Consider the following 16,854-nt stretch of genomic DNA (forward strand, 5'->3'; position numbering starts at 1 on the left):
CTATTTAGTTTTAAAAGAATCATTGTGTACTAATATTATATCTCTGAGTTCCTATAACTATCATAAAAACTTAAAAACATTACTTTTAAATCACTTTCTCTCTCTTATTATTTTTAATACAGAAAACCATTAAGGCTATCTGAAAGCATTCAGTTCAAACTAATAGTTATTGATCTCATTGCCATGATCTGAAATCATAGTGATGTACATTTTTCGAACTCACTTCCCAGACTAAGAAGATTTACTTTTAAGCTGTTATTCACTTCTCATATTTTATTGTAAACAGGTTCATGTAATGAAATTAATGACGACTTACAAACATGCACGATTTATCAAATTCCTTTGTAAATACAAATTTTCTATAAAATTGATTATAATCTAAATTAAATATAGGAAATTTTTCGACTGTTAAATGATAAACGAATTTTATTTTATTGTCAAATCAAATCCGCGCAAAATTGCGCAAAATTTAATTAGTATAATTTTGCTAACAAGATGATCGAAGCGCGAAGAAAATCATCCGTTATTAACAAAGAGGAACTTTTAAAATTAATCAAAACACCGGTTATAAATAGTGAGTACTCAATCAATATATATAGAGATTTTTGCTCAATAACCGTATTTAAACAATTCATATGAGTACCATATATCGGCTACCATATATCGAAAAGTTCTTCAAAGTAGTCATCAAAAAATAATTTCTACATCAAAGCATTGTTAAGGAACACCTAAAAATTGTCTATATATTTCGTATTCCGTCCAAATAGTTGACTTGAAGAGTACATTTTAGAAGAAAGAAACTAATCAGAAATACAAAATATATTTTCACAACATTTTTTATGTTTTTTATCACATATTTAATAGATTTCCATAAAATAAGCTTATCTACGACTGTTTCATAATACATCTGTTTGCTGGAACTGAATAATTCCCATTATCACGGTAATGATTAATGAATCCATTAATAATTGTTGTCGGATGTTTCCTTGATTTAGCTATAATATTTTACTGTTTTGCTATAAAAAATCAGTTTTTGAAGTTTTTTCATGTGAACCAGAAAATGTTTGCAATTAAGATTTGTACATATAAAAAAAAATTAGAAGAGTGAATATTCCTAAACTTGATTCGAACCAGAGAACTGCAGTTAATACACAATTGTTTTCTAAACAATTTATAAATGTAAGTAACTTTTGAAACAAAATAAATTTCATTCATACATGTCAACATTATTGCTCGTGTGCGTAGATTTCTTGATATTTTGTGGAGCTGTATAAAACAATCAACTAAAAATGGGCATAGAAAAGCAAAATGACTTTTGTTCAACACTATTAGAAATTAGAGAAGCTGCTGAAGTTGCCTCAATGAATTGATTGCCGGAAAAGGCAAGGAAAGTATATAATATTGCCTATGAATATTTTTTGAGCTGGCAAAATAACTATAAATAAATACCATCATCTTGTAAGATTAGATACGTCATATTTGTAATGTTAACCTACATAGATTTTTGTGTTAATTAATATGAGACTTCATATACGTTGATAATAATTTTCTGTATATAAATGAATTTTACTACATTATATAAAATATTTGTTAGAATAAAGTAATGGTGTTTCTAATATGACCGACGATTGCTACTTAATACTTAAGTTTTGAGTTGTCATACGTGTGCTGTTTGAGTTGTTTACAGATACTTGAAACATGCATCGTGGTCAACAAAGGGAATAAAATCTCAAGCTACCGTCTTTCGCTGATTTTCCGAAACAATCATGGTCACACTTCGCTACAGAATCAGTTTTGTGAAGGTCTTCCAAAATCGGCTCTGAACCAGTTAACATCGATGCTGTGCGTAAACTGATATTGCAGGATCATCATGTGACGCATAGCGAAATTGAGGCATACTTAGGCATTAGTTCCACTCGCATACATTCAGTGTCGCATGAACATTTGGCTGTTGAACTGATAATCGCATAAAATGAGCACGTATCGATTGTTGCATAAAATACTGGAAAAATTAAATCTTGGTGTTCCAACAGACGTTTATAAATCATAACAGGCGACGAATCATGGATCTATACATATAAATCTGAAACTAAATAACAGTCAGCTATGTGGGTCTTTCAAGACCTAACCAAATCAAAAAAAGTTGTTCTGGCACGAAGCACTTCGAAGAAAATGGCCGCCTGTTTTTGTGGAATAACTGAACATATCGCCACCGCTACATTAGAGCATAGAACGGTACATTTGTTGGACAGAAGTGTTAAAAAAATCAGGGAGACCGATCGCAGAAAACAAATCATTCTCCACCACGTCTTGGCGAGCTCTAACACATCAGTTTAAACAAAAACGTTTTTGAACCGTCAAAACATCCAATTGATATGTCATCCGCTATACATTCCTTGTTTGGCGCCCAATGATTTAATCTTATTCCAGATCAACAGTACAGCGAAGTCAACGTTTTTATACACTTGAAGAAGCAGTTGATGGATTAAAATGACATGTTTTGGAGGTACTTGATTCGGAATTGGTTCATATGCATGCAATAGTGTATTGATCTTAATAGAGAGTACTTTGAAAAACAATAAAGCCATTTCCAATTATGTATATTTGTTTTCATTTGTCTATATCAAAATCCTCGTAATATATCAAAATTTTACAACAAAAAACATTCAACAAAAATTATTAGTTGTCGTGAATAAATTATAGTATTCCATTCACGAAAAATGAGTTATTATCAGCACGCGAATGATTACCATTATTAACGGATTTCTCTATTTTCTACCATATACCAAAATGTCAACATTCTGCATTTATAAAAAAGCATCGTATTAACTTTTTTCAATGTGACTTATACTTAAGGAGGTCTAACAGGATTGATTCCTCGTGTCATAGAAACTACTCTCGATTACTATACATGACATTTAAATCAGCTGAAAAGTTGAGTATCGGATGAAATAAATCTTCCGTTTTCAGCTATTATTGACTCTCAAAAATTATGGAACACAATTGAGATAAATTATTATGGTAAAGTACAGTTCAAGACCCAACTGGTATAGGGATAATTTGAATAACCAGGTCGCTTTCTAGTACTCTCCTAATTAATAATAATTCCTATTTCAGGCACAACATTTGGAACAAGGCATGTTCAAATTATACTCATATTTCTCTTATCTGTCATGACTTATGTAATCAGAATAAGTATGTCAGTAATAATAGTTGCTATGACTGATCCTACATCAAATCGAAATAAGGAGATTCCGGTAAGTGAAATCAAAATTATCATACAATCACTAGTTCAATGAATGTGAGTAAGAGTATCAATTTGAAATGTTTTGCTAAAACTCTATTCAACAACATAACACTCAATTTTCATTCATTGAAACTCCATTTCAAAATGAAATTAGGTCATACATGCCTGCACAAATAAATCGAACTCCACCTATTGTATTGTAAAGATTTATATAATAACTTCTACCATTAAAATATCTTCCAGTAAAGCTCTTCCTACACTTTCTGGAAGTTGATTAAGAAACGTCTATTATCAATATTACTTACTAAAAATGTTCAAAATATTTTTCATTTCATTTTCAGGTTTATAACTGGACAGATAAAAGCTTAGTTGTCACATCTTTTGTATGGGGTTATATGATTCCTCAAATAGTTGCAGGTTATTTGGCCACTAATTTTGGTGCTAAATGGTTTCTGGCGGGATCTGTTATAATAAGTTCCTCTTTAGGACTTCTTATTCCAGTAACCGCTGCCATATTAGGATCTAAAGGAGTAATGGGATTAAGATTGCTTCAAGGAATATCTCAAGGTTGTTTTTACCCCTCAATACATGCTTTCTTAAGTAAATGGGTACCTGTTGGCGAAAGAAGTAGATTGGGAACACTGCCATACGTGGGTGAGGATTTTTAAATTCGATAGAATTTTTTCAATGTAGTTTAGTCATTTCGTATTAGACAACAAATCTAATTTGATTTAATGTAATTTTGTCAAACTGGATTCAATTTTAATTTTTTCAGAAACTTAAAATTTATGGAACTATTAGGACAACTTGGTGTAGCTCACCAATGTAGCTGAATGAAATATATGAAAAATATGTTTCTTTGTCTCCACCCAAGTGCATATTCGTATATAAGTCACAGTGTCACAGGTCAATAATGTTTGATGAACACGTTTTGTTTCTCAAATCATTGATAACAGACCCAGTTTCTGTCAAGTTTCAGCTCTAGAGATTCGATTGTTGTAATAATTTGGTTAAGTTTTGTTTGGAGAAAATCTTCATGAACTGACTGTTTTGGAAATTCAGCAAAAACTGCTTTATGGTCAGACCTGAATTAATCAATAAGTGATTCACATCATGGGGTCCAAAGTTGGAAACTATGTAATCTAGAATTGAGGAAGTTGTTTTAGTAATTCGATTTGGTAAATCCACGTGCATGTTTAATTGAAATGACTCAGAAATATTTGCCAGAGACTTTCGAATAACAATAATTAATAAAGTTCATGTTAAAATAACCGCATAGACTTTTTGCTCTTAGTTGGCAGAGCGGCGAGTAAATTTAGAAAGTTCTCGAAAAAGAATGAATAAGACCTATAAATACAAATTATATATAAATCGATAGTTTTGTTGTGAATTATGAAAAACTCAAAAGTATTTTCTACTAGTAAAAAATAATAATTTAATACTGCCGAAAAGTCCTCGCCGGTAGGGTGTGATCTGAATTACCTCTTTCATATCTACTAATAACTGTATATGATTCAATGAAAACTGGCTCATTTTCATGTAGCCAGTGTTCAGTAATAGCAACTATCTGTGGAAACCCGAATTTATTCAAACTCCATCTCGTCCGTTTTGTTGCGTATAGACTGAATATTAATTAGAACAATTCTCAATTTACAGTCCTTTAAAGTAAATTCTAGTTCCCCTAGATATGTCCTATTATCTGAAAAGTTCTCCTAGAAAAATCTTCGGTAAAGTAACGGCTATTACTCTCTCTCTCTCTCTCTCTCTCTCTCTCTCTCTCTCTCTCTCTCTCTCTCTCTCTCTCTCTCTAATTTGTTGTTGGTGAATACTTTGTTTCGAGGTGAAGTAAGTTCTGAAGGTGGATCGATCATCATCCTCTTAAAGCCCTTGAAGCTATGGGATCAACGGGTAGATCCTCGAATACTAAAAACACCTTAACATATGTATAACCTTTAAAACATACGAGGAATAGCTCGAGAGACGATAAAACAGCCGGTTCTCTTAGTCTGGACATAATGTTATGATTGCCTCCACAAGAGGGCCCCTGTGTTAATCTGACAGTGGGAAGAGTCATCGGGTCGAGCAAAAAGTTAGTGTCATTGTGCGAATATTTTATGATCTGAAATGATTTATCATACGAAAAGCCGTTTGATTTGCATACAGCTGAAACTTGTTTGTCAGATGGGATGATTATTATTTTTGGACGCGAAAGGTCAGAACCAGTACTTACAGGATGTATCACTTGATTCAGCTTAATAGGCTCAAGAGGATCCACTTTTGATGAAGGTAGGGCTTAACAGACCATTTTAATAAAACTACAGCTGGCCACATATCGCCGTCAAACAATTTGCTATCAGAAACTGGATATATCAGGAGATGCATCAGTTTGTGTTTGTCTTTCTTCTGGATACTATCATTAATTTAGGTGGTCATCTCATTCACTAGACTAGATATATGAATTTTCTTTGTATCTAGGGAATTGTTGAAAAGCATTTTAAGATATTTTAAAAAGATTGTGTTGCATATCCCGAATTGATTTAAGCAACAAATCTTTCAAGAAACATGTCGGCTATTTTATTGATATCTATCTTTTTTTCTATAAGATTCCATTCAGATACGTTTTTTAATAACATATCTCAGTAATAGTTGGAATGCTGTTGATTAAATAATTTATACAACTTCCTAGTGAGGCAAAGATTTCTTAGGGAATCGTTGTTAGCATGTTTTATAAACTTGTTATCATTTACTCTGCTGTGAATAATCAAAGTAATCATAACCTTTTATTATTTGTATCCATAATAATTCTTTTATTTATTTATGTCTTCTTTCTTCAAGATTATTTCAAAGTCGAAGGTTAACATTGTTGCCAACTGTCAGGGTGAAAGGAACGTCAAGTTTATGAGCAAGATCCATTTTGATCATGATGATCCCTATTGAACTGAATCAAGCTGGTGTAGTAATAATCTCTTTATAATATTGTTTCAGGTGCTCCAATAGGTACAGTAAGTTCAATGTTATTAACAGGTTGGATTGCTTCAGGCGCCTACGGTTGGCCAATGGCCGTATATGTTTTTAGTGGAATTGGTTTAACTGTTGGACTCGCATTTACATATTTTGGATCTGATGAACCAAACAAACACCGCACTATTACCGAGGAAGAGAGAGTTTATATAAATTCAAATTTAACAACGTCCAATTCCAATGAAGAAACAAAGGTAATTTGTGTAATTATTTGTTACTACACATTTTTTTCTCGAACTTAACAGTTTGTTTTTATCTATAGATCAACTATTATATTGTAAGAATTACAATATACTGTGTCTCGTTTAAAATCTCACGCCTCACTTACTGGTCGTTAGGATATCTCTTTCAAACAAAATTTACTAAAAATCGGTGTCGATCCAAAGTCATACAAGAAGTAACATGTGAATTAGTTATTTCTCACTTTATTCGTTTTATTGTTAAAAATACGTGAAATGGTCTATTTCTTAACGACTCAGTTAAATACCAGTAATTGTAATTGTACAATACTTGAAGTACTCTTACAACTTTGTATATCTTGATAAGGAAATTCAAATAAGTATTATTTCACATTCATAACGGTTTCTTCTACAAATAAGTTGAAATGTAATTGAACTTCCTAAGCCAAAAAGTTTCTCTTATTGATATATTATTTTTTGTTTTAAATCGTATTTTCGTATTCACTTAGGTGTGTCGGGTATTTTGCGAAAGTACCTGGTAACAACAGATTTAAATGATAATTTTTCCCAAAATTGTTATTGCTACTAGTTCATCTATGGTAGCGTATACAACACGAATTTTGTGCCTCATCCCACAAAAAGTACCTATATCTTTTTAATTCAACTCTAAAGCATAAGTTTACGCTAAAATCTAAATTTTCAAAAAATTATCAGATCATATTGACAAAGATTGACGAGAACGATTTGAAAGAACCGTAATAAAATAATTTTATGTATGTTCTTAGATATACAAGTTTGCCTTTATCTCTCCATCTGTCTAAAACTGCAGTTGAATAAGCCATTTTTTCCAGTTTGGAAGCAGAAAGTAATTGAAGATAGTCATATAAGGTGATTAGCGGGATGGGATAATAAATCATATCGCAATTCGGGTAATTTTTCTGAAAACATATCGGATGGATCACCAGTCGCATTATCGTCCTGGAACAAAACTTTTTTCTCTAGCAAATACGTTATTCTCTCTATCTCAAGTGTTGTCTAGCTTTCCCATAAATCCTCCATTATTAGACCGAACTCACGTTATAGTTTTAGTTAATCAGACTATATAAGTATAATAACCAATATCACACTTTTCATATCTATTTTCAGAATATTCCAGTACCTTGGTTGGACATCTTCACTTCTTTGCCTTTTTGGGCATTATTGGTGGCTCAAATAGGATGGTGTTGGAGCAATTGGACATTACTGCTAGAAACACCTATTTATATGAATCATGTTATGAAGTTTAACTTAAAATCGGTAGGTGGAAAACAAAAATCATATTGTTTATAGTTCCTAGAGGGTCTATCAAATATAAAGGATCCTTTACTTCCTTCCTTTAAAAGGAATTTGTGTCTAATTAATCATTATTAGTTGTTAGATGGAGATACTAGGTAGGGAAATCAGATCAGCCGGCTTGTCTAGTGCTTAAATGCAGTGAGTCAGAGAAGTGAATCCAACTCTGTTAAACGACGCATAAGTATGAAGATCCGCAGACTGCTTTCCTATTTAGGGAAAGCTACCTTCATTATCAAGAGTGAATGTTTTGTGCAAAAAATTTAATTGCAAGACCATCAAGGTGTTGCGAGTAAAACGCATAATTTTAGTCTTCGCACTAATGTGACTAATAAAAGCATTGCACGTATTATTGAGCTTATCTAATGGAATCGACACTTTACAGTGTTTCAAATTTCGAAAGAACAAGTGTCCAATCAATCATCAAAAAAGTTTTAATATATTGGTTTCCAAGGTTGCTGAATGATAATCAATCAAAATACCGCTTCCAATTCTCAAGGGAAGCTTTTTGGCATAAAATAGTCACCTGTAACGAGATATGATCATTACATCCACGAAACAAAACGTGTAAGTGTAGAATGGAAAACAAAAAAAAACGTGAAAGCTACAAACGCGATTCTCTATGAGAATGTTGGCCACGGTTCTTTAGAATTAGCGGAGTGTCCTACTGATAGATTTTTTACACAGACGTCAAACCATCAACTTATTCTACTAGTGCTGCCTCTTGGATCAAGTTAAGCTTCCGTATCCACGCAATAGACGAAATTATACCATTCGCGCGGTGTTGCTCCTCCACAAAGACACAACAGCTAAAACGCAGCAGAGGAAATGATCATCTACCTCAAAGGTCAGACTCATTGCAATTCATTTTCACATGTTTGGACCTCTAATAAAAGCCTTTGGAAGTTAATATTTGATTGACCTCAGCATAAGAAATACAGTTACTGAATGAAACGTCCTCATACATCACGAAATATTGATTATCACAGAAATATTATACAAAACATAAATGAATAGAAATTAAGTTTGAATTTTTAAAACCGTTTGTGATTTTCATACTCATACACTACGACTACACCAACACCTACAACTACACTGTCTGACGCGCGTTTCGATAATCGAGTTATCGTCTTCAGAGACTGAAGATAAGCAGTCTCTGAAGACGATAACTTCAGCCATTCAGCAATTCAGTGTAAAATTCAGCAATGTTGCTTCTGAAAACATTATGGTAATTGAAACACTATAAAATAATGAGGTTATGTTAATCACAGATTATAGGACAACAAACAAATAACTTTATATAGTAAAAACGAACGGGTGTTTGTAAAATTAAATGTATAGTCTTGGTATGAAGTTTAAAAATGGATCAACAATGATAGCGGGACCCATTGTTTATGTTTTATGAGTTATATTCTAGTATATAGTACACACATGGGAAACACAAATATATTATATATGACACTCAGTATTTTTGAGTTCTATCCTGAAAGGAAAATAGAAGTCCTAGTTATTGTTCCTAAGACTTTTATTTTGAATGTATATTACGGCGTAATGCTGTCATATTTCTCAGTTGTGCTTACATAATATCATAAAAGAATGAAATCAGTAAACTTATCTATTTTCTATTAAAAGACATATATAAAATTGATTCTTCAAGTCTAACTTGTCACAGTAATTTTTATTTGATTTCAGAATAGTGTCCTGTCATCCCTTCCTTATATTGCTGAAGCTGTTTCTGCCATAGGTTACAGCGTTATAGCGGATTATCTCATTGTGAAGAATATATGCAGCATTGGAAAAACCAGAAAAATCATGAATTTCATTGGTAATAAGAATTCAATTTTAGATAAACAGATAATTTTAGAAAAATACAAAACCATGATAATCTAGGTGTTTTCACCCAATTCAAATTAAACATTGAAGAATCAGTAGAAACAAGAATTGAGGACCAGTTTCACGGTGAATTGTATTTTCAGAGTTTAATATTCGTTCGTTTCCGTCAAATTTCAGATGTCACTTTACATGAACTGAAAGATAGTTTCAATACTCATAATATAAAACTATTTACGTTCTTAGGTAATTATGAAGAAAAAATAATTTCGGGTGTTATTCAAAACATTATAATTGACGTAAATATCTTGAAATTGTTTTTCCTTATATAATGATTTATAAGCGGTTATCTGCTTTTAAAATAGGCCATATGAAAACGGATGACGCTAAACGTCCGGAACCGTCATATACTGTAAAAACTACATCAAGGGTTGATAAAATCCACATTCCTGTACTCAGCTATCGTCAAAACAAGTTCGTATTATAGCTAGTGAAGTAAATATCTCAACCAAAGAGGTTTTCAAATTTTTGTAGGTGAGTGCCACGATTGTTTGATGCTGATTAAAAGCTCGCTCGCTTTAGAAACTCAGATAAATGCCAGATGTCTCAAATGTAACTCAAGTAAATCTTTTGCTTCCAAGGAAGCAAAAACTATTTTTCCAAAGGTATAATTTGCAGTGATTATTTGCAAATTGAAAAACTATACCTGCTTTGCTAACACGTTTTAATGCTGAATTTTAGGAAAAACTTCTGTAGTTGTTGAGGAAATATTCTAATAGTAAAATGCCCCAGTACATTCGTACATTCACTTATCTGGTTTTCTCCAATTACTTTCTGTCTCAAACTCAACAAAATGACTTCGTTGAAATGTCACGTAGCAATATTAGATTAATTTAAGCCACCTTACAATTGCATGATATTAGTAGTTTTATTGAGATATATCATCAGATGAAAAACATTTTTAAAATTTTTGGTTAAGTAGATTCGGAACACAAATATGAGTTACTCGCTATTGTATAAATTCTTCGAATTTATTCCAGCAAGATCAACCACACCACATTATATTATTTCCAAATGGAGAGCCAAGAATCGATAGAATAGTCAACATGATTACCTAATATTATCTCATTAGACTTATTTTTATAAGAATGGAGAGTATTGTGTACAAAACCAAACCCAGTGGCCCAAAAGAACAAATACAACGGTCACGCCTGATATGATGGATGAAGTTGGAAGATATTTTTATTAGAGATAATATCGCAATAACATGATAAATTTATTCCATTGACATCCATATTAACATTCAAAGTTACTGTAGTCAATTTTGATAACCAAATAATCAAATGCTTCTTTTTAATTCTTCTAATAAATTTGCTAAGTTTTATATCATATTATCTAGACTTAAAACAATTTATCATTATTCAATAACAATATTTTGACTTTTTAAATTCAATATATGATCAAATTTCATCAATTTTATGACTAATGTTAGTTGAATTCTATTATTATATTTCTTCATATCTAATTTAAGTTTAACAAATAAAGAAACTATTTTTTTTAGGTATGGTCATCCCGGGGATAGCTTTGGTCGCTCTTGCTTTTTGTGATTCAGATGATGCTTATAAAGCTGTTACTCTATTGGTCGCAATTGGTCTTTTTGCAAGTGCCACAAGAAGTGGTTATAATGTCAATCTAATCGACTTGGCACCTAATTTCGCTGGTATTTTAATGGGAATTTGCAATGGAACCGGTGCTGCTGTAGCTTCACTTGGACCGCTAGTAATACATCTTTTAGTCAAAGATGAGGTGAGTTACTTAACAAACAAATCAAGAAGACCAAATCGATAGTTTCTGTAAGACTAAGATAGGAAATATTTCATTCAAATTACTTAATGGCGTGATATTATATTCGATTCATGGAAGAGACACTTTATTTAATATAACTTTACTCTCTGAAAATAAACAAACAATTAGTGAAATAGGAGCTGGTGAAAACTCAATATTAATAAAGAAAAAAGAGACTTACTTCACATAAGGAGACAAATTAAGCTATAGTAGACTTGGTATTTAATTTTGCCGTCTTCCCCCTTAGAAAACCAAACACAAAGTCTACTATCTCTAATATATTTCCGAGATATCGCATACTTCATTTTCTGGGACTGAAATTATTGTCAAGTACAATATGAAAATATATATGAAATTATAACAATATAAAAATTACTTACATCAATTAGTTTAGGATTTTGTTTATGTTGTGTGAATTTTTATTAGTAAAATTATGAATGATAAATTTTTATACAAGTGATTAAGTTAGGCCGTTATGAGTAAATGAATTTTTTTTATAGAATTTGTTTTCTCAAAATCTTAGTTATATGTAAGTTATTTAAATCAGTTTATTTATTAATACAATTATCACTTTGAATATGTTGTTTCTAGAAAAAGGCGTTTCTTGTAGTTGTTCTCAATTGTCAAAGTTTAGGAAGGTTGTCAGTTCTTAAAATGTACTTGATGAAAAACGTGTGTGGCTAGAAACAAGTATCGTGATATAATTTGCAATTCTGTTATGACAGGTTATCCGATTGATAAGAGACTTCTTAGACTAACTAATGTACAATTTAAACAATATTTCATAAACTGTTAATTTATTAGTTGGTTATTTTAGTAAAAATTTATTGAATATCAAGGATTTGACTGTACGCTATCTTTATTACGTTACTTAAAGATTCCGGAAAGTTGGAAAGTAGCTAATTTTAGATATGGTAAAGGTGTATGAATAGGTGAGATAAAAATATTTAAATTGACGTTTCAAGGTGATATCGGTATGATGTCAAAGTGGCTCTCATATGTATTATATAGGTAATGTTTATGATAATTGATATATCTACCAGAACTCATAGGTTTCCTATACCAATCAATTAAAATTTTATTATCTTCGTTTGTTAGATTATTCACCATTTTTGTCTTTCTAGAGACAATTCTATGTAGAAATGAAACTTATTGAAGTCAAGTAGAAAATTATCAACCTCATTATATATAGAATGTTGATCTCCAGCACCAGATACAGAATGAAAAATATCCATTTCTTTCAGAAGAATTTCAGGAGACTTGGAGTCTTCCAGAAACGTTTGAAATAAACACATTGAGGAAAAATAGGAAAAGGATTTGGTGTAGGGAGTCATAACAAAGAAAGTGTATCATTTGAGGTCAAAAAAGACAGATATCCAATCAATTAAGTTTGTGGAAATCGCATGAAATAAATTACCAACGCATCGCAGAAAGCCCAAACAAGAGATGGATCGATGACTCATCAAGAGATTAACGTTGAAGCAAGATGTAGAAGACAGTATTCCTATTATACTGTCTATTTTGCCAAATCTGTCTCAATCAGATTTACTACCTTTTAAAAATCTTTTTGTGCAGGTCCAAGTTTTCTTTGGTTTGTACCAGACTCTCGATGCACTGGGGATGGTAGATTGCCTCACATGGGTCCTACTTGAACCAATTTAGACGTTAGAAATCAACAATAAAATCGGAATAACAAAAATGAACACTACTTCAACCTTTTCGTGAATACAGTTAAAGAGTGGGGGTCATTTTCAAGTCTTTGGCTTGTATCCAAATATTATTCTCAAATACATTCTTCTACTTTGCAAAATACGCGTTAATTTTGCGGTACAGTGTATATTATTGAGAACGCTATTTCTTATAAATTTTCATAGTACAAACAAAAACGTATTTCTTGTTGATTTCAGAATGATCCTAATCAATGGAAAATGATTTTTTACATTTCCGCGGCTATGTCTATAGTTAGTTTCATATTCAATTGCTCATTTACATCCGGATCCATTCAACCCTGGAATGAAGGCAGCAAGAAATACCGGGGTAAGTCAATTTACCTTATTGTATCTATTGAGAGTATACTTTCTATTCAGCATACAAGTCAACATAGAAAATATTTCCTGAGTGTAATGTTGAAGGGATGGAACATCAAAACATATGGATGAATTTACGTTTTTTTATATCGTAAACGTAATCCGTCTACCGTAAGATATTGGTCTTGGGAAAGTAAACACCTGAACATGGGCTCCATATCCCCAAATAATCAAAGTTTGAACAGAAATTTTTGGGGTCTAAGACAAATTTAACGGAAAATAAATATTTGCAATCTCAACGAAAGCAAATTATTCCTATCTCTCTATCTACAACTTGTTAACTTTCAGGAGGTTTGGTTCCAACAAGAGGTTGTTCTCCTCACAACAAGCGTGCGGCTTAAAATAATTTGGAGGATTAGTGATAATTTTTTTGGGACAAGTTTAAAAGAAAAGTTTATAGACACTGGCAAAGCTACAAATACAACTTATTGGTGGAATTGCAAATAAACAGCTGAATAAGAGAAACGTGATTTTTTTTTCTAAATTGGATAAATTGAATTCTATATAAAGATTATATATTTAACTTCATTTTTATCGAAAATGATTTTATAATATTTATCAAATACTTGTTTTGATAATGATTTTTTCCCTTTCTAATAAGTAGTGTACATCAAAATAAAACATATAATCTAGCGGAACAAATTAGTTCATCACAATCCAATCAATTAAAATATATTTCGGTAGGTTAAAAGTATGCAGGTTGAAAAATGCCTAAATTACTTTTAATCAATAATTTTTATTAGCTCCATTAATCGATCGACATTTTTTCTTTTCACATCAAAGAATACACCATAGCATAACACACAGACACAGTTCTTTAAGAAACACAAACGTGATTTATATTCGGTAATTATGTTTCGATACTTGTAATAGATTGAAACTATGATAGTGGGTATACCAAGAAAAATGTATGTAGAATTATTGTTCAACGAATAAACTAGACGATCGCTAGTATTTCGTTTTGATTTATGTACAAGTAAAAACGCACTTCACAGACTTCAGAATATCTTGGTTATTTTATCTTAACCTTATGTCGCGCAAATATTGAAACGTGGATGCCTGCCAAATCCTGACGCCATTTGAACTGGTGTTGTTGCAATGTGCTTAGTACATTGTTACTTCCAATTCTTTAAAATAATATATGAACCCGGTAGCTGTGGAATACAGTCGATGATGGCCATAAAAAATGTTGCGGCAGCGGAAATTCATAGACAAATAAGCGATGTGTGTGGGCGATATGGCGATGAGTTACCAAGTGCGTAAGTAGGTGAATTTTTTTGAGCAGGAAAATATTCATGCTGAACCAAGATTTATAAAACCAACAGTGGTAATAGATTATTTGGATGAAGATTGGTAAAAACTGTCGATTCACAATTTCAACCACTTATATTATTGAATTTCCGAATCTGGATAGAACAAATTTGCAAAAAAGTTGTTTCCAAAAAGTGGAAATTGTGCACCCGGACTCACTGGAAAAAAAATTGCTTTTGCTAATGATTTTTTCGATCTTTATAAAGAATGATGACCATTTCTTAGATTTTTGTCATAAATCAATAGAATAGAGTCAACATCACCAGTGAAAGTCCAGGGAAATCAGATGATCTCAAGAGTATAGCAACCGTGTTTTCGGATAAACAGTCTTTTTAATCGAGTTTATACAGCAATACACAACAATAAGTACAACTTCATATAGCAGTATTGTAAATAAAATTAGGCATGCAATACAAAATGAGCGACTTAGTCTCTGACGTCTGAAGTTTAGTTGTACGACAATGCCAGACATCTGATAATATCTTTTGAATTAAAATAGATTAATATTACCAATACACAATACGGTTTAGACTTAAGAAGAATGATTCCGCTACCGAAAAGAGTTTTTCAGTCACAAACGTTTGCCACGGTTGATGAGGTGAAAGGAGAAGTTCAAGTTATTCGCATTCGATTTAATGCACATTGCACTTAAGTAACTTATATCGGTATCCTTTAAATCAAATCAAAATAAAGACGTTATCGATGTTTGTCAAATTTTACGAAAATTAAATTTTGACTCGTTTGGTAATCACGTATAATCGCATGGTGCTGAATCAGATGAGACGATTTAGATAAGCAAAAACGCTTTTCACTTACGAATGAAAAGGAACTTGTGGAAGGGCGCATTGTCATGATGAAAAAGAAAGCTGTTGGTCTATTTTTAAGTCTTTTTCTTGGCACATCCTTTCGCAAACGCTCCATTTTATCTGTTTACGAGTCAACACCCCAAGAATTTCTCATATTCAACTGGCTCAGTTCCACTTTCATATCGATATTCAGTATTTAGAGTTACTATATTATTTAGTGTGTTTATTTGTGAACTTGAAACAAATTCAAACACGATGTTACGAAAATGTTCGTATTTGTAGCCTATCAATCAGGTTCAGTCACTGCTTATCTCAATACATGAGAATATGAGACTTAAGTAATTATTTGTATAAAAATTCATTCTCATTCGTTTTTTCACACCTCGTAAGTGTAATTTGTATCTTACAGTTTGTATAAACTTGAAAGCAAATTACCACTAAATATTAACTTTCAGTGGTTTTAGTGCAACCAAATAAAAAAATCAGAAAACATGTTGCAGCATTTTAATTTCAAAACTTCGTATTGCGGAGAAGTTTTTCTCTTCAATGTGTAGACAATACTTCGTATCATACAGCTTGTGTTTTCATTGAATGCCACGTGTATTATTCGAATCCATAAGAATTACCCTGTATCACTCCTGAAAAAGAAATTTTAGCTTAAACGCTCTACTGGTAAAGCTACGACAGCCATGGTCATGGTCTGTAACTTTCGTTATAATATCCTGATTGATTACGTGGAATGTGATCAGGTGATGCAGGTTCTTATTATGCCACTTTGATGGCTATGCTCAATTATGGTTACAAAACGGGCGTGCATATTGACTGAAGGTATCAACCATTTGCATTAAAATGCTATGCCTCAAACTGCTAATGCAACAAACTGTTGCGATGGTTCAGTTGGAAAATCAATTAACAGTTTCATTAGGCCCAGATTTAACACGCAGAAACAATTCCTGTTTCAGAGATGGACGAACAGTAATGAGAAAACATCTACCAAAATGCTACTCAATAAACAGTGACCCGATTTCTACCGAAACGGGGGCTTAACGAATTGCGTTTTAATTAAAAAACTTTGTAATTATGTCAAAAATAATAAACAGTTTTTATTTGTACTTTATTTCTATTTTTAATAAATACCTCGTTATTACTGCTGGTATATGTATAAAATGATTTGACTATGACGAGAATGTGAATTT

At 31.9% G+C, this 16,854-nt stretch overlaps 1 protein-coding gene across 3 annotated transcripts; it reads left to right on the top strand.

The window, feature by feature from the left end:
• The first annotated feature begins 389 nt into the window (after positions 1 to 389).
• Positions 390 to 16,770, top strand: LOC130900490 (putative inorganic phosphate cotransporter). Of its 3 annotated transcripts, none has more exons than XM_057811140.1 (9): positions 408 to 574; positions 3,118 to 3,257; positions 3,589 to 3,901; positions 6,233 to 6,462; positions 7,594 to 7,743; positions 9,472 to 9,604; positions 11,171 to 11,415; positions 13,362 to 13,491; positions 16,621 to 16,770. In XM_057811140.1, the coding sequence occupies exons 1-9, from the start codon at positions 496 to 498 to the stop codon at positions 16,635 to 16,637; spliced, it is 1,437 nt and encodes a 478-aa protein (XP_057667123.1). In that variant the 5' UTR covers positions 408 to 495; the 3' UTR covers positions 16,638 to 16,770. The 3 variants fall into 3 exon arrangements, with proteins under 3 accessions (XP_057667120.1, XP_057667123.1, XP_057667121.1); XM_057811138.1 differs by lacking the exon at positions 16,621 to 16,770 and adding an exon at positions 13,830 to 14,006; XM_057811137.1 differs by lacking the exon at positions 16,621 to 16,770 and having other exon boundaries at positions 390 to 574; positions 13,362 to 14,545.
• Positions 16,771 to 16,854: the final 84 nt, after the last annotated feature.

The sequence above is a fragment of the Diorhabda carinulata genome, chromosome X (assembly GCF_026250575.1).
Source record: "Diorhabda carinulata isolate Delta chromosome X, icDioCari1.1, whole genome shotgun sequence".
Taxonomy (NCBI): domain Eukaryota; kingdom Metazoa; phylum Arthropoda; class Insecta; order Coleoptera; family Chrysomelidae; genus Diorhabda; species Diorhabda carinulata.